Here is a 23,831-nt window from a genome sequence, read left to right on the forward strand (position 1 = left end):
GCCACGCCCACCATGGCCACACCCATCCAGCAACCGGGCAGCGAACCGGTTGCTGGGATTTTTGAATCCCACTCCTGGTATAAATATAGCTCACTCTCCACTCCATGTGGTTATCTACTCAGAGTCACACATGCCTGGTGGTTCTGGTTTCACCATTAAACCATCTTTCCAAGCACCCTCCATGTTTCCAGTATCTTTCTTCCCACTTGGAACTGAACCCAGATGGACATTTCTTCCAACACCATGAAAAAAACCAGCAAACAAACAAATAAAGCATACATGACAAACAAGGATTGTTCACAGTATATTGTTGATGGTAGAATTCATGTCCTCATCACAATTTATTAAAAGGGAAAAGGTTTACAGCCCAGACCTAGTAGCCTTACTCCTTCCTGCTGCTTTGCTAGTACAAATACATTCTCCTTGCATTTATTGCTAAACTTGTTGTCAGCAAACAAAATAATGGCTAAGTGCTAAACTTGGAGTTTCAAGCTAAATTGATCCATACATTATTCCACACTTGTTGCTGCGCACTACTGGCAGCCATTGTTCAGAGTCACTTTTCTTGGTTTTTATCCAGCAGATGGCTGCCAGGTGAGTCAGGAACTATTGCAAATATGCAGGTGTTCAATCACTAGCAGCCAAATCAGTAAGCGGTGTAAGGTTAATTCATAGAGTTTGAACAGAGAATGGAGTAGCAGGCAGAGTTTAACGTCAGCCCAGGAATCAAAGCCAAGGTATTAACAATAAGGGTAGACCCCCAAAGTTCAGTAGAAGCATAAAAGCTGTAGGTAGTGGCTGGATTAGAAACCTCAGGATCCTGACGATTTTCTCAGAGTGCCATCCAAAGCAAAACTGTTGATCTTTAGAAAAGATCTTTCAAAGTTTTTAATAAATAAGCTGGACTTGGTTCTTGTAAATAACTCATGAGAATTTTAGTGTATTAGTTACACACTTATTCACTTGAACATTGGCTGGATATACATCTTTTTTTTTGCCTTTGTCACTGTGAGATGGACTGAGCTATTGATATATTCCAGGCTGATGGAATATATTCAAAGGGAATAAGAATCCTCTCCTTCTGCTCAAGGAATTCAGAAGTGGCTGTTTTCTCCCTTCATTAAGTGCTATATCTGTCCTCAAAAAATAGTCTTTCAAAGGGAAAGTTGTACAGTGAAAGATAAGTTTTCTGACTTTAGCTTCAAAGTCATTTTAGAATGAACTCATCATTCTAAAATGACTTTGGAGCTAGTAACATTTCATATAACTCCCTCTATACAGCTGTTCCTTTGAAGATGGGTATATCTCTACTTCAGAGGTGAAGAATTATGGCCCCTTTATGACTTGTGGACTTCAACTCCCAGAATTCCTGAGTCTGGCTCAGGAATTCTGGGAGTTGAAGTCCACAAGTCATAAAAGGGCCATAGTTCCTCACCCATGCTCCACATGCAGGACTATCTAGTAAAGTCTGCAAAAATCTGGATGACTACTACCACAGCAGCAAAGAGAAACAAGAAATCTGTAATGCTGTGATGCCAACATCAGGACTTTTGCAGACCAGATCTGGTAGCCGTACTACATATGGAGCATGACATTAGAAAACATCAAGGTGCCTTATTAAAAGGCTTTGTCACCCAGGAAGCTCTCAGTGATAGGAAAAGGAATGAGACGTATGGATTTAGAATCGTTCAGGTGTTAAGTCCTGAACTTATACAATTAATTTTCAGAGAGAGAAGCAGACATGAAAAAGACAAACTACGACCCACTATTGCTAAGTCAATCCATAAACAAAGAAAGGAAGACATCATTAAAATCTGATAGGCAATAATCTGAAGACAGAGTAGACCAAGTTCTCAGCCGGTTGTTTTCAGAGCGTAAGTTCATAGGAGACTTTCCATCCGGGATAAAGGAGAGGGGCAAACCAGGATGCTATCATAAAATTTAAGTGATTTCTCATGCTGTAAAAGCTGCTCCTGAAGAAGGCTTCCTCTGAATCCTTCATCATAGTCTTCCTGAAGATTATTATATCTGCAAAGCAAAAATAAATTAAACCTCTTTTGCAGCGCTATAAAACATAGGGATGTGCTTAATGTCTTCAAAGTCTGATATAAGAAAAAAAAATCAGAGAGAAAGGGAGAGTTGCTAAATCAAAACAAGAGTTCATCCTGGCTGTCAGGAACATCTGGCCAGATTCTTCGTGTGGAAGGATAAAGTTGTCTTGTCAAAAGAAAGTTGAAGAGTTGGGAGGTGGACAACTGCATGCTCCTCAAATGTAAGCATCATTTCTGATAGAACCACGCTGGTTTGAGAAAGTTCCACGTCAAAACGCTAAGCAATGGAGCCCACATCGTCGGATTCAGCAGTTACTAAACCATGGAAGAACATTTTATAAGACAGAAACCACTCCCAGGCAAGAGAGACAGACTAGTCACCCAGAATGAGATGAGGTTGTCTATGGCTGAAGAAAATGGGTGGGAACTAATCAAGGAGAGAAGCAAGCTAGAATGAAGGAGAAACTTCCTAACAGTGAGAACAATCAACCAATGGAATGGCTTCCTTGTGGATGCCCCAACACTGCAAGCGTTCAAGAAGAAACTGGACAGTTATTTGTCTGAAATGGTATACAGCAGTGGTGGCTAACCTTTTTTGCATGCCAGTACCAGAAGGCAACGTCCCCTGTGCATGTGCACGCAATCCCCCACCCCCTTACCTGCACTGTGCCTCCCAGCTGATTTTTGGCCCATTTGAGGCCTTTTTTGGCCTCCCAGAGGCTTGAGGGAAGCCTTTGCAGCCTTTGCTGGCCGAAAAATGGGCCAATTTCATCACTTCCAGTATTTCTGGAAATATAGGAAGCGATGAAATGGGCCTATTTTTCAGCTTGCAAAGGCTGCAGAGGCTTTCCTCAAGCCTCTGGGAGGCCGAAAAAGGCCTCAAATGGGCCAAAAATCAGCGCTGTGCAGTGCACGCATGCACAGTGAGGGAAGTTTGTCTGGGGCTCCCATGCCTGCACAAATGGCTCTGTGTACCTGTGCAGATGCGCCATAGGTTCGCCATTGCAGGTATAGGGTCTCCTGTTCAAGAAGGGGGTTGAACTAGGTGACCTCCAGGATCCCTTCCAACACTGATTGTGTTCTATCCTATCCTATCCTATCCTATCCTACCCTATCCCATTCTATTTCCTTATTCCTTATTCTATTGTTATTCCTTATTCTATTCTATTCCACTCTACTCTTATTCCTTATTCTATTCTTTTTTTTTAAAAAAAAAAATATTTGGGATTTCACAAAAAAACCAAAAACATAATACAAATAAAACATCTTTTTTTGAAAATAGCATGGTCCCGGGTTACACTTCTTCATACAGACACAAACTCAATTGCATGCTCACTTTTATGTTATATTCCATATCTTATTACTGTTTTACATTTTCTACATAGTTTTTCTCCTCTCTTAATTTTCTCAATTTTATTTTAATTATCTCATCTCAGTTCAAATCATTATATTTATACTTTTGTCTGTCCTGTTTCAATTTCATATATTCTTTTCTCATTAAACAAAATTTCTCCTGTAGTTACTAATTGGAGTATGACACCTTTATATCTTTTAATTTTATCCATTCAACTCTTATTTAAGCTTCAATATATACCTTGAGGTTATAACATTCAATATAATACATAACTTCCAATTGAATTCTGCTTGGTACATTCTTAAAATACACACTATATTCTTAAAAAGTGATTATAAATATATGTAATTAAAACCATTCCAATTCCATTCCAATTTAGTTCTATCATTAATATTCATTAAAGTCTTAACATTTTTAACATTTCTTTTCAATTAAATATCATACTTCCTTGGGAATACTTATAAGCTTTCCGTAATTAATTTCCCCCCCTATTTCTCTTCCCTTATATTTTATAAAGCATTAAACAATTAAAATGTTCCCATCCTTTCCTAATTCAATTCTCTCATTTATTTTATTTCATTTATTTATTAACAAACATTTCACTAGATTACAATAACTATTTTATCCATCATTTTAATCATACATTGTTTCATATTTTCTAAAATTATTTCTATTTCTAATATAATAATACTATCTTATGTACCTTTGCAGTATCCCTTTTTCAATTAAATTTTCACCCATTATCTCTAAATAGGCCCTGTTTCTCCATATCTTGTTTCTGTCCTTTATAACTTCTTTTACTTCCCTTCTTCCCTCTCTTCTTCTCCCTCCCCTTTTTACCCCCTTGTCTCTGCACTTCTAATTCTCTCTTCTGTATTCCCCTCTTCTGTTGCTTTCTAATATTATACTTATTTTTCAAACTATTCTTCATTTTCTTGGTTGTTTTTTCAAATCTTAAACTTTTCATTCTCTTTCCCCCCTTTCCTTTTTTTTCCCCACATAAAATTACTTGTTCATTAAAGATGGCTTCTTTTTTGTCCCAGTCTTCTTGTTCTGCAGGCATTTCTTGTTTCTCATAGTTCCAGATCTCCATTTCTAAGAATTGAAATATGAAGCCAAAAGAACCTCTCCCTTCTTGTGCATCTTCTTTGTACTTTTTAAGTTCCATTTTCAGTTCATCTAAAAGTAGTGCCATTTTAAACACTTTTAAACAACCACCCGATTGATTTTAGTCATTCAAATGCATTAACCAAGAATCCAGAGATCAACAAATAATCCTAATACACCCAAGCTGTTTCTTCATGCTTCTTTTTTCCACTTTCTTTTCCTGGGGTTCTACTATTTTGTTGCCAAGTTTCAGTTAAAATGTATCTTTTAGAAGTCTTGTTGAGGTTTTACTGTAAATTCCTTTTAATTCCAGGCAGTCTCCTCCCTTTTTTCCAGATCCTGCCCTTTTATTCTTTTTCTCTCCTTTCCTGCTTTTAAAAGCTTTTAAGTACCCAGAAATCTTTATTATCCCTTTGACATTTTATTTTCAGCTTAAATGCCTATTGATGTCAAAGTGGATTTTTTTTCCAATTTCTTATTTAAATCTCTTAACTGTCAGTATAGGGAAAGGGAGAGAAGAAAAAAAACCCAAATCCTTTCCCTTTTCTCTCTCCTTTGCTGCTTCAAAGTCTTCTTTGGGAACAATGTTACGGGTTTTTTTTAGTTTAAATTCCAGGATACCTTGGTTGTTGCTTTTGCAGTTTAACCCGGTCAACCAAAACTTTCTCTTCTTATCTTCCTCCTGCACATTCTTTTCCGGTTGAGTTCTTCTTTGAGGTTGCCATTTCTGACCACCGCTGCAACCGCCTTCGGGAAAGGGAGTAATGGCCAGCTGAGGAGGAGAGATGCGGCTCTCCTCAACCCTGCTGGCAGTCTCCCCCCTCTTCACCACCTCTACGGGGTGGCTTAGCTCCGAAACCAGCTGGCTCGGGGCGCTCCAGCGGCGAGCACAGATCGAAACCGCGCATGATCGCGATTTCGGTCTGTCCACGAAGAGGCTCAAACCAGAAGTCCATTCCTTATTCTATTCTTATTCTATTCTATTTCACTCTATTCCACTCTATGCTTATTCCTTATTCCTTATTCCTTATTCCTTATTCCTTCTCTTCTCTTCTCTTCTCTTCTCTTCTCTTCTCTTCTCTTCTCTTCTCTTCTCTTCTCTTCCTTATTCAACTCCACTCCATTCCATTTCATAAATAGGCAGTCCTTGCCTTACAACCATTCATTTAGTGAATGTTCAAAATTACAATGGCACTGAAAAAAAGTGACTCATGACCAGTTTTCACACTTACAACCATTGCAGCATCCCCAGAGGGGTCATATGATCAAAATTTGGATGCTTGACAACTGGTTCCTCTTTTTGATGGTTTTAGTGTCCCGGGGTCATGTGATCATCTTTTGTAATCTTCTGACAAGCAAAATCAAGGGGGAAGTCAGATTCACTTAACAACTGAGTTACTAACTTAACAACTGCAGTGATTCACTTAAACAACTGTGGCAGGAAAGGTCGTAAAATGGGGCAAAGCTCCGTTAACAACTGTCTCACTTATCAAGAGAAATTTTGGGATCAATTATGGTCATAAATTGAGAGCTATCTCTAATATCAAGGTCAGATTTACTGGCTGTTCTCTGTACAGGAACCATTTGAAAGTAGCCATTAGGAGGATATTTCTTCAATTTACCGACAGACTTGTTCTAAAAAAGATTTAAGATAACAAGATTTAAGATACCAGCTCCTTGCCTAACCTATGGTTACAAGCCACAGTCATCCCTATCTTCAAAAAGGAGACCCAAGCCTAGTTGAAAATTACAGACCAATCTCCTTATGCTGCGTCACCTGTAAAGTCATGGAATCAATTATTAACCAATCCATCATCCTCCATTTAGAGACAAACAACCTACTCTCCAATAAACAATTTGGTTTCAGAAAAAAACTATCCTGTAATCTGCAACTCTTACACTGCAAAAACATATGGACTACACAACTCGACCAGGGCAAAGCAATAGACGCAATCTACATAGACTTCTGCAAAGCCTTTGATTCAGTGGTACACGACAAACTACTCCTAAAAATAAAATCTTATGGTATCTCTGGACAACTGAATAACTGGATAGAAGCATTCCTGTCAAAAAGACAACAAATGGTCAAAATTGGGAACGCCCTATCTAATCCAGTACCTGTCAATAGTGGTGTTCCCCAAGGCAGTGTTCTAGGACCAACTCTCTTCATAATCTACATAAACGACCTTTGTGATCATATCAAGAGCAATTGCGTTCTCTTCGCTGATGATGTAAAGCTGTTCAATACCACAGACAATACTACTACCCTACAAAAAGACCTAGACTATGTATCTGAATGGTCAAACATATGGCAACTTCAAATCTCAACAAATAAATGCTCTGTCTTACATATTGGTAAAAAAAATCAGAAAACAAAATACAAGCTGAATAGTCAAGATCTTGTTGATGACCCAAGCTCTGTAAAGGACCTGGGAATACTCACCTCTAATGATCTAAGTGCTAGAGCCCACTGCAACTACATAGCCAAAAAGGCATTAAGAGTTGTTAACCTAATCCTACGTTGCTTTTTCTCTGGTAATATCTCACTACTAACCAGAGCATACAAAACATTTGCTAGACCAATACTCGAATACAGTTCATCAGTCTGGAATCCTTATTACGTATGTGATATTAACACAATTGAGAAAGTCCAGAAGTATTTCACAAGAAGAGTTCTCCACTCTTCTACCGTTGTAGAATACCTTATGCCACCAGACTCGAAATTCTAAAACTAGAAAACCTCGAATTACGCCGTCTTCGGTCCGACTTAAGCATGGTATATAAAATCATACATTGCAATGTCCTACCTGTCAATGAATACTTCAGCTTTAACCATAACAACACAAGAGCACACAACAGATACAAACTCAAAGTAAACCGCACCAAACTTGATTGCAGGAAATACGACTTCAGCAATAGAGTGGTCAATGTCTGGAATACTCTACCTGACTCTGTAGTCTCTTCCCCAAACCCCAAAAACTTTAACCTTAGACTGTCTACTATTGACCTCACCCCTTTCCTAAGAGGTCTGTAGGGGGCGTGCATAAGCGCACCAACGTGCCTACCGTCCCTGTCCTATTGTTTCTCTTATTCTTTTATTTTTCTTATATGTACCCATTTCATATATTCACAACTATGTATACACTTGTACTTATTATCTTGTAAACAATTGACAAATCAAATAAATAAAATAAATAAAATAAATAAATAACAAGAGCTGAAAAGTTAAAAGGACTTACTTGTGTGAAATGGTCCAGAAGCCCAAAGTGTTCACAATCATTAATGAGGCCAGGAAGAAGAAAAACCTCTCAAATTTACCCTCATTTAGAATGTTTGGAAACCACTCCCCTAGAAGAATGGGGGAAAGAAATATACACGTATTAAGTGACAATCCAAGCAAAGAAGAAAAGGATTTACCAAAGTCTGCTTGCAATGGGGTTTTATGGCCCAGTCCCATAACTGCAGAATTATTGTTCTGTTATGGGATTATGGGTCAGTTTCAGTATGATTACCTTCTTATTCTAAGATGTCATGGGCAGCTGAGAGCCTTCATGAGGCCCCCAATTCATTTTTGACATTCTTAGAGCTCCTTAAGATAGCACTGTCAAATGCAGCAGCAATGTGGCAATTTTCAATAGTTCATTTCCCTCCTTCGCCCTTAAAAAAAAAAAACTTAAAACAGATGTATTAAACCTCTGGGAACCTTAATGCACCTTATAACATGCCACAATTCAAGAAAAGGGAAATGACTTCTGCCAACTCTGGTGACACCCCAGGTTGCAGAGGTGATATTCAGCCGGTTCTGACCAGTTCTAGAGGACCGCTAGTGGAAATTTTGAGTAGTTTGGAATTCCACTTCTGATTGGCCCCGTCCCCATCTATTGTTTGCCTCTCGAGTCCCAGCTGATTGGCTAGGTCTTCTTTTGTTGCTCTGTACAGGAGAACAGAGCTGGAAAGCAGGTTAGTGGGGTGGGGAGGGAATGGGATTTGGCAGTAACCTTCCCCCAGGAGTGGGGAGGAAATGAGGATTTTACAGTATCTTTTCCCTGCCATGCCCACCAAGCCACGCCCACCAAGCCACACCACACCACAACCACCAAGCCATGTCCACAGAACCAGTAGTAAATAATTTGAATCCCACCGTTGCCATGTTGTCTATTTTAGCTTTAGCACAGTGGCCCCCAATCTTTTTGGGCACCAGGGACTGGTTCCGTGGAGAAAGTTTTTTCTGTGGACTGGAAGGGGGGTGGTTTTGCATGCTGCCTGCGACCAGTGGACAAGGCTTTGCTTGTTTGTGCAGCCCAGTTGCTGATATGCAGCAGCCCAGTGCTGGTCCATGGACCAAGTATTTGGGACCACTGCTTTAGAAAATATCCTTACATGAATTGATTAAACACCAGCCCAGCCCTTGTCCCTCCTACCCTTCGTCTTTTCCACTTAAACATCTGAATAGAATAGAATAGAATAGAATAGAATAGAATAGAATAGAATAGAATAGAGTAGAGTAGAATAGAATAGAATAGAATAGAATAGAACAGAACAGAATTCTTTACTGGCCATGTACGATTGGACACACAAGGAATTTGTCTTGGTGCAAATGCTCTCAGTGTACATAAAAGAAAAGATACATTTGTCAAGAGTCATAAAGTACAACACTTAATAATAGTCATAGGGTACAATAAGCAATTAAATCATACTAGGAAACAGTCAATAAAAATCATTAGGATATAAGCAACAAAATTACAGTCATACAGTCACAAGTGGGAGGGGATGGGTGATAAGGAGTGATAAGAAGATTAATAGTTGTAATAGTAATGCAGACTTTGTAAATAGTTTGACAGTGTTGAGGGAACTATTTGTTTAGCAGAGTGATGGTGTTTGGGGAAAAATCTGTCCTTGTGTCTAGTTGTTCTGGTGTGCAGTGCTCTATAGCGTCGTTTTGGAGGTAGAAGTTGAAACAGTGTATGTCCGGGATGTGAGGGGTCTGTAGATATTTTCACAGCCCTCTTTTTGACTCATGCAGCATACAGGTCCTCAGTGGAAGGCAGGTTGGTAGCAATTGTTTTTTTCTGCAGTTCTAATTATTCTCTGAAGTCTGTGCCTGTCTTGCTGGGTTGCAGAACCAAACCAGACATAATTCTCCTTGACAAATCATGGCATCTTAACCCTCTAGTTAGAAGATCTGCAGAATAATCAGCTGAGATTCAGCTTGCACAAGTGAGGTTTCTGCAGTGTAAACTTATTGACCAGTAGAAGCAAAAGAGGGAAGGAGAGCAAATGGGCTCTAAACTTCTATTTCCTTGTCTAAGGTCACCTCTCCTTATAATGCTATTAATGCTACTTTTACCGTAAAGTTACAGTGATGGAATCTTGTAGGCCTGAAAGCACTTCTCCCCTTCCTGCCTTTAGCAATAGCAATAGCACTTAAGACTTATATAGCGCTTGATAGTGTTTTTACAGCCCTCTCTAAGCGGTTCACAGAGTCAACCTATTGCCCTCAACAATCTGGGTCCTCATTTTACCCACCTCGGAAGGACGGAAGGCTGAGTCAACCTTAAGCCTGGTGTTCTGACCCAGCCTTAGCAGAACCAAGAAACAGATTCCTTGTCCCGAAAACCCCTCTTTATTTAGTTACTGTGAATGTATGGCATTCACACACAGAAAAATCCAGGCAATAATCCTTCCAAGGGTTAATTGCAAGATCAGACCTTATCAGTCCTTGCTAGATTCAGAGCTTCAGGTCGCAAAGCTGTAAATTAATTCCTGGGTAAAAAGGCACGAACCACAATAAGCAAATCATCCGAAAAAAATACGAACTATTGTCTCCTGCAACCACCACTCCACTTTTGCTTCTATTTATTCCCCATTTAGTGTCCATGTGTGTCTTTCTTCCCGAGTCGGCCCCTATTCCTCAGTTGTTGTCTCCTGACAGCTCTGCGCATATGCGCATCTGGAACAGGCCCCAGCTGTTCTTCTTCCTCATTTATCTCCGACTCTGAAGGCAGCTTGGAAATGTTGGACGGCCCTGGCCCTATCTCTGCTTCTGACGCAGAGCATCCATCAGAGCCTTCTCAAGACTCCAGAACTGGCCCAAGTTTCTCCCAACCTCCTCATCCTCTGAGTCTGCTGCCAGCTCTGCTGGAGGCTGACGGGCCACAACACTTGGTGAGATTTGAACTGCCAAATTGCAGGCAGCTGGCAGGCAGCAGAAGTAGACTGCAGTACTGCATTCTAACCACTGCACCACTGCGGCTCATAAGGTTTAAGCCTCTCACACTTTAAGTTCCAGAAAACTAAAGAGGGTCTTTTCTGAGATGCTTCCTTCATGTTTTGGACTCAGAGTTCTCTTATCTAATCATTATCTGGTCTTCAGCTGTTCTTCCTGTCTCTCAAGGTCAGTCTCAGAGTCCGCTACATCAAAAGTCTTTTTGCAGGTCTCTAGGTAACACGCCCGTATTGGTTTGACTGACAGCTGTCTTACTTTCTTCCTTCCAACTTTCTTTTGCTAAAGACAGTGCAATTCAGATTCTCTCTCCCTGGATTTTCCTCCACAACGGCAGAGAACACATTGCAGATAATCCTCAATTTGCAATCGTTCATTTGGTGACCATCTGAAGTGATAACACCATTGAAAAATTGGCTTACATGACTGGTCCTAGCGCTAACAACTGTTGCAGCATCCCCAGATCCAAATTCAGGCACTCGGCAACCAACAGGTATTTACAAAAGTTTGCAGCATCCTGGGGTCATGTGATCCCTTTCAGTGACCTTCCCATCTGGTTTCTGACAAGCAAAGTCAACGGGGGTAGCCGGGTTTGCTTAAAAAATTGCGTGTTTTACTTAACTTCTGCAATAATTCACTTAACAACCATGGCAAAAAAAGGTGACAAAAGGAAGCACAACTCATTTAAAAACTGCCTTGCTTAGCAATGGAAATTTTGGCTCCATTTGTGGTCCTAAGTCAACATCTACAGAGCCTTGGTGGCGCAGTGGTTAGAGTGCAGTACTACAGGCTACTCCTGCTGGCTGCTGGCTACCTGCAATTCGGCAGATCGAATCCCACCAGGCTCAAGGTTAACTCAGCCTTCCATCCTTCTGAGGTGGGTAAAATGAGAACCCAGATTGTTGGGGGCAATAGGCTGACTCTGCAAACCGCTTAGAGAAGGCTGTAAAGTACTATAAAGTGGTATATAAGTCTAAGTGCTATTGCTATCTACCCGTATATGAGGATGATGGGTGGAATCAGAGCCAAATGAAATCAGAGACCACTTTTGGGGGGAGGGGGGAGGGATTTCACATGCAAGTAGTCCTCGGTTTATAAACCGAGCTCAAAGTTTGGTTTGTTGAGAAGCGAGACAGTTGTTAAGTGAGCTTTGCCCAATTTTACGACAATTCTTGCCACCGTTGTTAAGTTAATCACTGCAGTTGTGAAGTGAGTAACCGTCTGGTTTCCCCATTGTCTTTGTTTATCGGAAGGTCACAAAAGGGGATCGTGGCACCCTGCAACTGTCATAACTATGAGCCAGCTGCCAAGCATCCAAATTTTGATCACATGACCATGGGGATGTTACAATGGTCATAGCAATAGCACATAGACTTATATACCACTTTACAGTGCTTCACAGCCCTCTCTAAGCAGTTTACAGAGTCAGCATCTTGCCCCCAACAATCTGGGTCCTCATTTTATCCACCTTGCAAGGATGGAAGGCTGAGTCAACCTTGAGCCTGGTGGGATGCGATCTGCCAAATTGCAGGCAGCCGGCAGTCAGCAGAAGTAGCCTGCAGTACTGCACTCTAACCACTGCGCCACCAGAGTTCATTCTAAATGTGAAGAATGGGGTCATTAGTCATTTTTTCCCGCAGTGTTGCTGTTTTAAATTTGAATGGTCACTAAATGAACAGATGTAAGTTGAGGACTACCTGTACATTCACAGCAGTTTTGGGTCACGCTTCTGGTGGAGATGTCGCTCCAGCAGCATCAATTCTTTCACCATTTATCCACTTGAATCCTAGGGGCATTATATAAGCACAGCTTTCAAGCAAGCCACTCTCTTTTTATTCCTCGGCTCTATTTTCCACAGATTGTTAGATTTATAGTCTTAAATTCCCCCTTTAGCTTAAGACTGCCTGCAGGAGGCTCTTGCTTGCTTGCTTCTTTCCTATAAGTCTAAAAACCTCCAAAATGCTGTTCTCCTTATCGAAGCCTCTAACCTTTGTATTCCTTTTTGGATGCTTAAGCATCTGTCTTCTCATTGTTAATTTAATATTAACTAATATTAAATTTATTCATATTACATTTAATAATTTAATGTTATAAATAGCATAAAGGTTTAATCATATTAATATTCATTATTTAATATTAACTTAATATTATTAACCCATTTACTCTTAACTAATTGGGTTCTTCTTATCATATGTGCTTTGCAAAACAGGCAGTGAATGAACTGAATTGAATAAGCTTCTTGGATGAGAAGCAAAGCGTCTTCAAGGGGAAAAAAACCAAGGTAATCCAGTTGCCTTTTGAAAAAGCATCTTTGGGACAAGTATGACCTGGATGACTGAGAATAGACATCCCACATCTCAACAATTGCCATTATCATGATATACTGGAAGAAAGCTGTGGGCCAGGATTTTATGGTGAACTAGTAAGATTCCACTATCATGTGAATTAGAAGGAATAATATTAATAATATATTACAACATCTCAGTTCTTGGGAATAACTATGATGACCCGGGGCGTGGCACAAAGGCAACATAGTCAAATAAGTAAGAAAAGTCCCTTTAATACCTCCAACTTTGCCCCCAATGTCCTGTTACCTTCGGCTGGAGAAAAAACTCTCTCAAGAACAGTCTTTAAGTGGAGGAAATTCAGTTCGAAAACAAAGTACATATGAACCGTAAATAAAAATCCACATAAACCACGCTGCAGCAATTAACTGGACAGGGCAGGATAAGGAATTTCAGACTTCAAAGGCCAACAAAACACACGTAGTTGGGAAGACGCCAGGAACCCAGATAAGCCTCGACAAAACAAGATAATACACGATTTGTTTCCAACAAGTTGCTGTGCTCAAACTCCCTTTTTAAACATTGTGTTCCAAACTGCAGCTAATGAAGGGAATCAGGGCCCTTTCCTCCCCCATAAGCCACGCAACTCACGTTGCTCCCTTCTCTGTTCCTCCCTGCGTGCCCTAGGATGAAGAGGGGTTGGACCTGGGTCTTTCTCTGAATTCCCTCTGCCTTGCTCTACCTCTACCTCTCCCCTGCTCTGCCCAGCCAGACTGTGTGCCCTTCCCCAGTTTCTTCCACAGCCAACGGAGCCACACTCCCACTCCCTGTCAGCTCCTTGGCCTCCCCCTTGGAATCAGATTCCGACAGGGACATGACAAGAAGTCAGTGTGTGTAAAGGTCAACATCAGCTAAAGAACTAGAAGCTGTGGCTTCAGGTTGTTATGTATACAGTAATGAATTGGCTCAGACCAAATTCCTTCACTCTTAGCAACCAACCCAAGTCACAGTATATGAGTTCACACCAGAACTTTGGGAAAAGTTACTTCCATAACAGTGTGTGTGTGTGTATGTATGTCAAGGGGGAGGGATGGTGGGAATAAGATTTATTCTACATCTCATTAAAATGTCAAGGGATGCACAAGAGTGTTCAGAAACCAGCTTCCTCAATGTGTACTGAAAATATCACTGTCACTTGTCATCTGTTTGCACTCATCCAACTTCTGAAAAAGTCTTATTTTATCATATTCACACTATCTTTCAGAGATGTGATTTTTAAAAAAAGTGATTAGCATCACTTAAGCCTCTAAGTGAGTATCTTATCCACTTTGCTAGTATAACACAACTCTGGATGAACAAGATGCTACTACTGGAGGAAAATAATGATTCAGTCAGTGTTTCTCAATCTTAGCAACTGGAAGATATCTGAACTTCAATTCCCAGAATCCCAAGCTAGCTAGGGAATTCTGGGAATTAAAGTCCACACACCTTTAAGTTGCCAAGGTTGAAGTATTGGAACTTCTAACTTCTGTGCCCTTGTGGTGACTGGGATATTTGGATTCAAAATTAATTCAGGACCAGTGGTGGGATTCAAATTTTTTTACTACCGATTCTGTGGGTGTGGCTTGGTGGATGTGGCATGGCTTGGTGGGCATGGCAGGGGAAGGATACTGCAAAATCCCCATTCCCTCCCCATTCCAGAGGGAAGGATACTGTAAAATCCCCATTCCCTCCCCACCCCACTAACCTGCTTTCCAGCTCCGTTCTCCTGTGCAGGGCAACCAAAGAAGACCCAGCTGATCAGTTGGGACTCAGGAGGCAGAGAATAGATGGGGGCGGGGCCAGTCAGAGGCGGTATTCCAAACTATTCAAAATTTCCACTACTGGTTCTCCAGAACTGATCAGAACCTGCTGAATACCCACCTCTGTTCAGGACCAGTCAATGGTCCAGACTGTTATAATTTAGAATCACTTCTTAGAAATCAGATTGAAGGGTAGTTCTTCCATATGCATAAAAGGACAATATAGTATTGGTAACATTTGTTTCTGTACTAAAATCTCAACACAAAATTAATCCTAGTCAAATTTATTTGAAAAATAATGGGATACAAAATAGTTCCATCTAAGGGTTTTTTTGTTGTTGTTAATTTCACCAGGACTAAAACATGGCTAACTTTTTATGGGTTAGGACCCCAAACCACTCACTCAGATAAAAGCAAAAAATTAAAATAAAATTCTTAATTTATTTAATATAGTAAGCCAAACAGCATAGTTTCCAAATAACAGCAATAATATATAACATGATAATGTTAATCAATCCTGGATACAAACTGGCTATTTGTGTGGCATACAGGTAGTCCTCGACTTACAACTGTTTGTTTAATGACAGTTTGAAGTTACAACAGGACTGAAGAAAGTGATTTATGACCATTTTTCACACTTATGACCATTGCAGCATCCCCACGATCAAAATTCAGGTGCTTGGCAGCTTCTCATATTTACGATGGTTGCAGTGTCCTGGGGTCATATTATGCCACCTTCTGACAAGCAAAGTCAATGGGGAAGCCAGATTCACTTTAACAACCGGGTTACTAATTTAACACCTGCAGTGATTCACTTAACAACAGTGGCAAGAAAAGTTGCAAAATGGGGCAAAACCCACTTAACCAACATCTTACTTAGGAACAGAAATTTTGGGATCAAATACAGATTGTTCTCATTTAATAAACCCACTGAGACCATTAAGTGAAGCAGTCCCTTTCCTTTGCTTTATTTATTAAGCAAATTTATATACCTCCCCAAAGGCCTTAAATGCAAGGATTGGTCAGAAAGTTCCTTTTTCATCCCCGTTATTATTGCAAATGGTTGCTAAATGAGGTAGTCACTAAATGAGTCCTACCTGAAAGATACCAAGATATTCCCATACCCCTCTCTTAATGGAAGACTCACATTCCCCGCAATAGAGAATGGAATTTAAAAGAACAGGTTCTTCCATTCATGAAAACAAGGCTATAGACTTCACCCTCTGCTTCACCTAAAAACTATAATCCACACTTTGTCACTAAACTGGAAGTAAAGGTAAAATACTGCCTCAGATTGAACTCTGCTCCTGGGGACCACACGGGATGGTTAATCAAGTTTTCTTTGACAACAATACAACTAATCTGATAATCTCAATTTCACTTGGGGCTCCTTGGAGAACAAGTTTTACGATAATTTATTGACTGCTTTTAACCAGAGCAATTTTTGCTTTATAAGGTTTCCACAGTCGCTTGAAGGAATGAGCTGATGATTCTTTTAAGGCGATGACAGGATTTTTCACATCCAAAAAATGTGTGAAAAAGGGAGAAACAGAAGCTTCATAATATTGTTAAACCTTTGGTCAACTTTCACTGCTATACTGAGGTGAAAAGGTTGATATCGTCTCATTTACGTTGTTTTATTGTAACATTGTACACCACTTCCAGTCTTTTGATTTGTCAGCCCATAAATCTAAATAATAAATAAATCAAATCCATGGCAACCTTGATTTCTTAAACGTGACTAGCTCACTGCATCCAAAGTGAAAATGAAGATAAAATTGTCTTCGGGGAGGGAGAGTAACTATACCAATTGTTTGCTACACAGAACATCTTTTGTTTTTAAAGGAAGAAGCCAAAACATTGACAATTCTAACTATATTCTGGAAGTGGCTATCTGTAGGCTACACAAGGCCCAAGAAAATCAAGATCTCCATTGTAGCTTTGGGTAGAACAAATTACTACAGATAGTCTTCTACTTACAACAGTTTATTTAGTGACTGTTTGAAGTTACGTCATTGAAAAAAGTGATTTATGAACATTTTTCACACTTATGACTCTTGCAACAACCCTATGGTCACATGATTAAAATTCAGATGCTTGGCAAGTGTCTCATGTTTATGACAGCAGCAATGTCCTGGGGTTTTGTGATCCCGTTTGCGACCTTCTGACAAGCAAAATCAATGGGGAAGCCAGGTTCACTTAACAACCGTGTTCCTAACTTAACAACTGCAGTGATTCACTTAACAACTGTTGCAGGAAAGGTAATTTAAAAAAGGCAAAATTCACTTAACAAATGTCTCACTTAGCAATAGAAATTTTGGCTCACTTGTAGTTGTACACCGAGGACTGCCTATATTTTGTTTTGCTTGCTCCCACAAATATAGAGGCAAAGATTCCATGCTTGTCATCTTGAATCTTGCTTTGAAAAATTGCCCACCCCTAATCTATGCTCATTTCCCAAATGTGAGATGTATATATGTGTATATATGTGCGTGTGTGTGTGTGTGTGTGTGTGTGTGTGTGTGTATTTCTTAAGTTTTCTGGTACTTACATGTATGGTATTCAGCTTTGTTCAGGTATTTTCCCACATCATTGTAGTTGTGCTTTTAAAGTTGTAGCAACGTTTCGGCAGTCCAATCTGCCATCATCAGGTTTTCTGTAATGGGTTCGTCTGTCAGAATACGTCAGGCAGACACAATACAGGAAGCCTGATGATGGCAGGTGAGATTCTGCCGAACATACATCGAGGTGAACGGGTGGGATGTTGGGGGATGTGCAATACATGCAGGTCTTGGCGTGTTTGGGTCTTTTCCCATGTAAGATTGAGAGCATCTTGGCAACGTTTCGACGAGGTCCCACTCGCCATCTTCAGGCTGGTGCTTTTGGCTTCGTGCTTGTGCAAGCAAACCGTGATCGGAGCTGCCGTCTCTCTATATATACTGGTGGGGAGGTTGGCTCTGTTGTCATTTCTTGATTGGTTGATGGAGTTGATGTTTGTAGATTTTTAAACTTCAGTGTGTTTTCAATGACTGCTAATGAGGTAAGCCAGGTTTTGATTATGATAAACCAATACATATTTATTTTTCCAGCAGACAAGCTCAGTGTTTTTAAGAGTAATATTTGTTTCTATTCCTATTTGCATTAAGCAATTATCTAAATTCTGTTTTTCTGAAATTTTATTTCAGGCTCTCCTAGAATAAATCAGACTATTTTAAACAAAATTCTTGCTTTTGTTTTTAATATATTTTCCCACTGAAATGTTTGGTTTGGTCGATTTTGTGTTCATTTTTTGCTTTGACTGCATTCTATGCTATTCTTTAAAAATTATTAACAGAATAACAGAGTTGGAAGGGACCTTGGAGGTCTTCTAGTCCAACCCACTTCTCAGGCAGGAAACCCTATACCATATCAGGGAAATGGTTGTCCAATCTCTTCTTAAAGAGATTATGTTTATTTATAACTATTTTAGAAATGGATCATCCTATGTGCTTAATACAAGTCATCCTGGAGAAAATATTTTGAAATATGGCATGAGCATTTCAAAAACAAAAAGCTGAAATACATTAAAAAAAAATCTTCCCACTCTATGTTCTGGCAGTGCTTTTAAGTAAGTAAGGGCTTTTAATTCATTTTCAGAGGAGTATAAAAAGAGAGAGTTCTGTCACAGCTCCTATTAATTATTCCACCCTTCAAAATTGGAATGATTCATTATATCATGAGGAATACAGCCATAGCTTAGTGGCCCATCTTAATCATGAAAAAATCAATTCATTGCAGGTTCTCACACTTTGCTACACATTTCTAACGGATGCCAATGGTCAATAGGAAGAGGATAACAATAGCTGCTTAGAAAAGAAGTAAGGAAAAATCAGCTATCTTCATTTTGGCTGCAGAAAATGTTTTTGGTGGATTACCAACAGATCATTATAGGAATTTTATTGAACATTCACATCTGACGGTCATCCTTTGATTAGCAATCTTATTATTTATCTTCCTTTCATAATGGGATAATCAGCTAGGCAGCAATAGAAGAAGATGGAAAATGAGAAAGAGGACAGAAAAATAACGTTCAAGGTTTTGGACATTTTCCCACTTTGATCTGAGAGATGGAGGTGGTCTTTGGTGATGAGAGCTAATTAAGGGGTGATTACAAATACAGGCAATGTGGTATAGTGGTTAAAGTGCTTATCTAGCACTAAGGAGAACCAGGTTCAAGTCCCTCTCTCAGCCATCAAAGAAACTGAATCTTTAGTATAGTCGTAGGCCAGTATAGGAGGTGCAGAACACAAACTGGTAACAATTTTAAAAGCTAAAATTATAAATATAAGATTAAATTAAAAAAAAATTAAAAACCCAAAATTTAAAAAAGCCTTTAAAATCATGACCACAATTGAGTCCAACGTTTCTGTCACTAAGCAAGACAGTTCTTAAGTGAGTTTTGCCGCATTTTACAACCTGTCTTGCCCCAGTTTTCAAGTGAACCACTGTGGTTGTTAAATTAGTAACACGGTTGTTAAGTGAATCTGGCTTCCCCGTTGACTTTATTTGTCAGAAGGTTTCAAAAGGGGATCACGTGACCCTGGGATATTGCAACTGTCATAAATACATGCCAGTTGCCCAGTGTCTGAATTTTGATCAGGTGACCACAAGGATGCTGCAATGACATGGTCGTAAGTGTGAAAGATGGCCAGGAATCCCTTGTACAGTGCTGTTGTAACTTTGAACAATCACTAAGAGAATGGTTGTTAAGTCAAGAACTGCTTGCAATCTCTCTCTTTCAGCCCAATCTATCCCGTAAATTTACTGTTGTGGAGAAAAGAAAAAACTAGAAGAAAGAAATGGAAGGTACCCGATATTGAACTCTTAGAGGAAAGACGGAACTTCAATCTAACAGATATTTATATATCTGTTAGATTGAAGTTCCGTCTTTCCTCTAAGAGTTTTTTCCTTGTCATTAAACAGCATAGAGGATAATTGTGTTTATTATTTATTTGTGACATTCACAGTCGCCCATCTCGCAAACAAGCGAGTGTTGGCGATCCTAAAAGGCTACCAGAACATGAAATATTTTGACATTTCTGTGTTCTAGTTAAATCATGCATTCATAAATCATACAGGAGCCATGTGGCACAGTGGTTAGAATGCAATATTGCAAGCTAACTCTGCTGACTGTCAGTAGTTCAATTCTCACCAGGCTCAAGGTTGACTCAGCCTTCCATCCTTCCGAAGTTGGTAAAATGAGGACCCAGATTGTTGCGGGCAATAGGCTGGCTCTGTAAACCGCTTAGAGAGGGCTGTAAAGTACTGTGAAGCAGTATATAAGTCTCCAAGTGCTATTGCTATAAATGCCACAAAATATTTGTGTGGAAACTGATAAACATTACCATGTGCAAGGGATAGGAACAGAAACTGAAGAAGGTTGGATACGCAGATAGGTCCTCAAAATATCTCACAATGATATGCCCACACTCAAGCCATTTGGGAACTGACATGTTTCTTTACAATAAAGCACTTGGCATTCACTAAAGAGTGATTCCCCCTTAAGAAAATAATAGAAACAAGTAGAAAATAGTTGTGAGTTCCAGACAGAGTCTAAATATACAGGATACTTTACCTTGTGAGCCAATGTAAGTTGTTTGGATAAGGAAGGCACCCATGATGCAACCGGCTCCATTGAAGAAAGCCAAGATTTGCATGGCAACCCCACGAATTTGGCCTGGCAGAAATCGGAATGTAATGAAGACACCTTTGCAATGGAAAATAAAAAATAAAAATGAAGGATAAACTTGGAGAAAAGGATACAATGTATTAGGGCTTGTATACGCTTCAAAAATGGTTGTGTTCTAATAGTGATACTAGGGTATTTAATTTTTGATTGATAATATGAGTTATTATGTGATGTAATTGTAATTGAGACTACGAAATGGATGCACAAAAATTGGTAAACCAACCGACACACTGCTTGTATATTTATGGAAGAAAGCTGGATGTTTTTATGTTTTGTTTGTTGTGTTTGTCTTTAAAAACCAATAAAATTGTTTACAAAAAAAATGGTTGTGTTCTGACCTCGGCTTCCCCAAAAAGCACTAAGCAGACACTTTGTCCCGGCAAAACCCATTTTATTAAACGAAGATGAATTTCTTGCATTCACATTCAGCCAAAGGCCTGGCAAACAGTCTTTTCAAGGGTGTAATTAGGAGCACAGACCTTATCTAGCCTGGAGAGCTGCCAAGTAAATATTTTCAACCGCAGTGCTGACAAGGAAGGACTTGGCACAGAGTCTCTGAGATGCACAGACAGATCTTCACACTGCTGCAATGAACAAATTGTTTCCTGCAAAAGCCCTCTCCCCTTTTGCTCCTCTTTTAATCCCTATGGGAGGGGCCATTCACTGTCCACCTGTGGCTTTACTCCCACGCCGACCCTTACTTCATAATTGTTCTTTTCTTTTGGCAGCTCTGTGCATGCGCAGGCTAGGAACCGGCTCCAGCTGCTCCTCTGCCTCACTGCTGTCTGACTCCGATGGCAGCTGATTACTGCCAGACTGCCCTGGCCCCATCTCTTCCTCTGATGCAGAGCCCTCATCCGAGTCTTCCTCAGCCTACAGGACTGGCCCTGTTCCTCCCCAACCTCCTCACTCTCCGACTCTGCTGCCAGAAAAGTGCTTTAGATCTTGAGGGGGCAAAGGCACCACCTCTTGGGTCTAGGACAACACGCCGTGGCCGAGTTGCTCTGTCTGATTCACCGTGGGACAATTCACTGCAGCCAACTCGTTGTGGGACAACTTGCCGTGGGACATCTCGTGGGGCGAAAACCGGACAAGTGAATTGCTGCAGACCTTGCCTTGCTTTAGGTTTGAACTTCTTCAAGTTAGAAGTCCTTGAGGTTGCACTTCTACTTGTCCCTCTTGAATTCTCCCATGTTGAATTGTCCTGTGGCAAGTTGTCCTTTGATGAGTTGGCGATGGTGAGTTGACTGGGACAAGTTGGCCAGGGTGAGACGACTGGGACCAGTCGCCTGCAGTGAGTTGTCCCATTCCATCACTTGTCTGCTATTCATGAAAGTGGACTGACTCCCCTCCCTCCAAGCTTCTGCATGAACCTGGAAAAAAAAAGATGCTGCTCCTTTAAGGAACACCTCCCATAGTCTCTGCAGGAACTTAAAAAGAAAAGAAAAAAGGGAAAGTGGCTTTAACAAGTAGCAGCAAGTGATCCTGTTATGACACGGACTTGGCTGAAGCGCTTATTTGGAATCTTTTTTATAGTATGCCCATAATATGTTGCCTCAGAGTCCTGCAAGAAAGACAGGATACTCAATGCAACTAGCAAATAAACAAATAGGCAGTGAGGTTTTTTTGCTGTAGCACCATATTTGTAGCAATGCAATTCCATGTTTGGAAGGGAGGAAAAAGGCAGGAATATATCAAGGGAATGCTACGTTTGCTTCAATGGCCACCCAGATTTCCCTGGCTCTTTTTCCTTTCTCCATAGATTAGACATGGGCAAACAGCCCTGTGAAAAGTCCTCCATCCATAAAATTGCCATGGAGCCCACATAGAAAAGGCTATTTGGTTGATTTTGGAAAGTAACATCCTGGGTCTTACATTTACTGAAGAAAGAATAACAGAGTAGGAAGGGTCCTTGGAGGTCTTCTAATCCACTCCACTGCTCAAGCATGAGACCCTATTCCATTTCATACAAATGACTGCGCAATCTCTTCTTGAAAACTTCCAGTGATGGAGCAGCCACAACTTCTGGAGACAAGTTTTTCTACTGATTAATTGTTCTCACTGTCAGGAAATTCCTCCTTAGTTCTAGGTTGCTTCTCTCCTTGATTAGTTTCCACCCATTGCTTCTTGTCCTGCCCTCAGGTGCTTTGGAGAATAGTTTGACTTCCTCTTCTTTGTGGCAGCCCCTCAAATATTGGAACACTGCTACCATGTCTCCCCTAGTCCTTCTTTTCATTAGACTAGACATACCCAATTCCTACAACCGTTCCTCATATGTTTTAGCCTCCAGGCCCCTAATCATCTTTGTTGCTCTTCTCTGCACTCTTTCTAGAGTCTCAACATCTTTTTTTTTCTTTTTTAATATTGTGAGGTTAAAAGAATGGAAGTTAACCCTCCCTTCAGCTCCTTTGATCACATATAATAAATGGAAAGTCCTAACACCAGCCGTAAATCAGGCACGTCTCCTAACCACAGAGAACATTATTCTTGAGTGAGCAATCATCACAAGGGTGACAAACAAAAGCGATTGATCAATAAAGCAGCCCAGAAATGCAGTTGAGAAACACCAGAGTGAGGAGAATGATAAAAGAATCCCTCAACCAGGGGTGGGCTGCTGGGGGTTCGCAGGGCTTCGGGAGGGCCCCTAGCTAAGATTCTGTGCAGTTCGGAGAAGCCCCAAGTTCCACTCCTAGCTGGCCCCACCCACCCTACCTGCCTTTCCCAGGAGTCCCCATGCGGCTTGTTTTGGATGCAGGTAAGTACAAGATGCCGACTAGGCCCGTAATGGTGAACCTATGGCACGAGCTATTTGTATGGGCATGTGAGCCCCAGCCAAACTTACCTGCACTGTGCATGCATGCGCCTCCCCGCTGATTTTTGGTCCATTTGGGGCTTGAGGGAAGCCTCTGCAGCCTCGGGAGGCCAAAAAACGGGCCTTCCGGCAATACCGGAAGTGCTCATTTTCAGCCTTTGTAGGGCCTCTGGAGCCCAGGGGAGGCTGTTTTCGCCCTCCCGAAGTGCCTCAATGGGCCCGTTTTCAGCCTCCCAAGGTTGCAAAGACTTCCCTCGAGCCCCTGGGAGGGCAAAAACACCCCTCCCAGGCTCCAGAGGCCCTCCAGTATTTCCAGAAGGCCCGTTTTTTTGGCCTCCTGAGGCTGCAGAGGCTTCCCTCGAGCCTCTGGGAAGGCGACAAAAAGCCTCAAATGAGCCAAAAATCAGCTGGGAGGCACATGCATGCGCAGTGCAAGTAAAGGGGTGTGTTGCACATGCATGTACTGGGG

At 40.7% G+C, this 23,831-nt stretch overlaps 1 protein-coding gene across 1 annotated transcript in view; it reads right to left on the reverse strand.

Moving 5' to 3' along the window:
• Window positions 1–1,428: 1,428 nt before the first annotated feature.
• SLC15A5 (solute carrier family 15 member 5) overlaps window positions 1,429–23,831 on the reverse strand; it is a 64,094-nt gene continuing 41,691 nt past the window's right edge. Inside the window, exons 7-9 of the mRNA XM_026678695.2 lie at window positions 20,437–20,568; window positions 7,752–7,860; window positions 1,429–2,028 (exon numbers count right to left, since the gene is read on the reverse strand). Coding sequence (XP_026534480.2) covers window positions 1,881–2,028; window positions 7,752–7,860; window positions 20,437–20,568 — 389 coding nt within the window. The 3' untranslated portion in view covers window positions 1,429–1,880. The remainder of the gene's footprint in view (window positions 2,029–7,751; window positions 7,861–20,436; window positions 20,569–23,831) is intronic.

The sequence above is a fragment of the Notechis scutatus genome, chromosome 6, assembly GCF_049901735.1.
Source record: "Notechis scutatus isolate UNSWTSFEM ecotype Mainland chromosome 6, rNotScu1.2, whole genome shotgun sequence".
Taxonomy (NCBI): Eukaryota; Metazoa; Chordata; class Lepidosauria; order Squamata; family Elapidae; genus Notechis; species Notechis scutatus.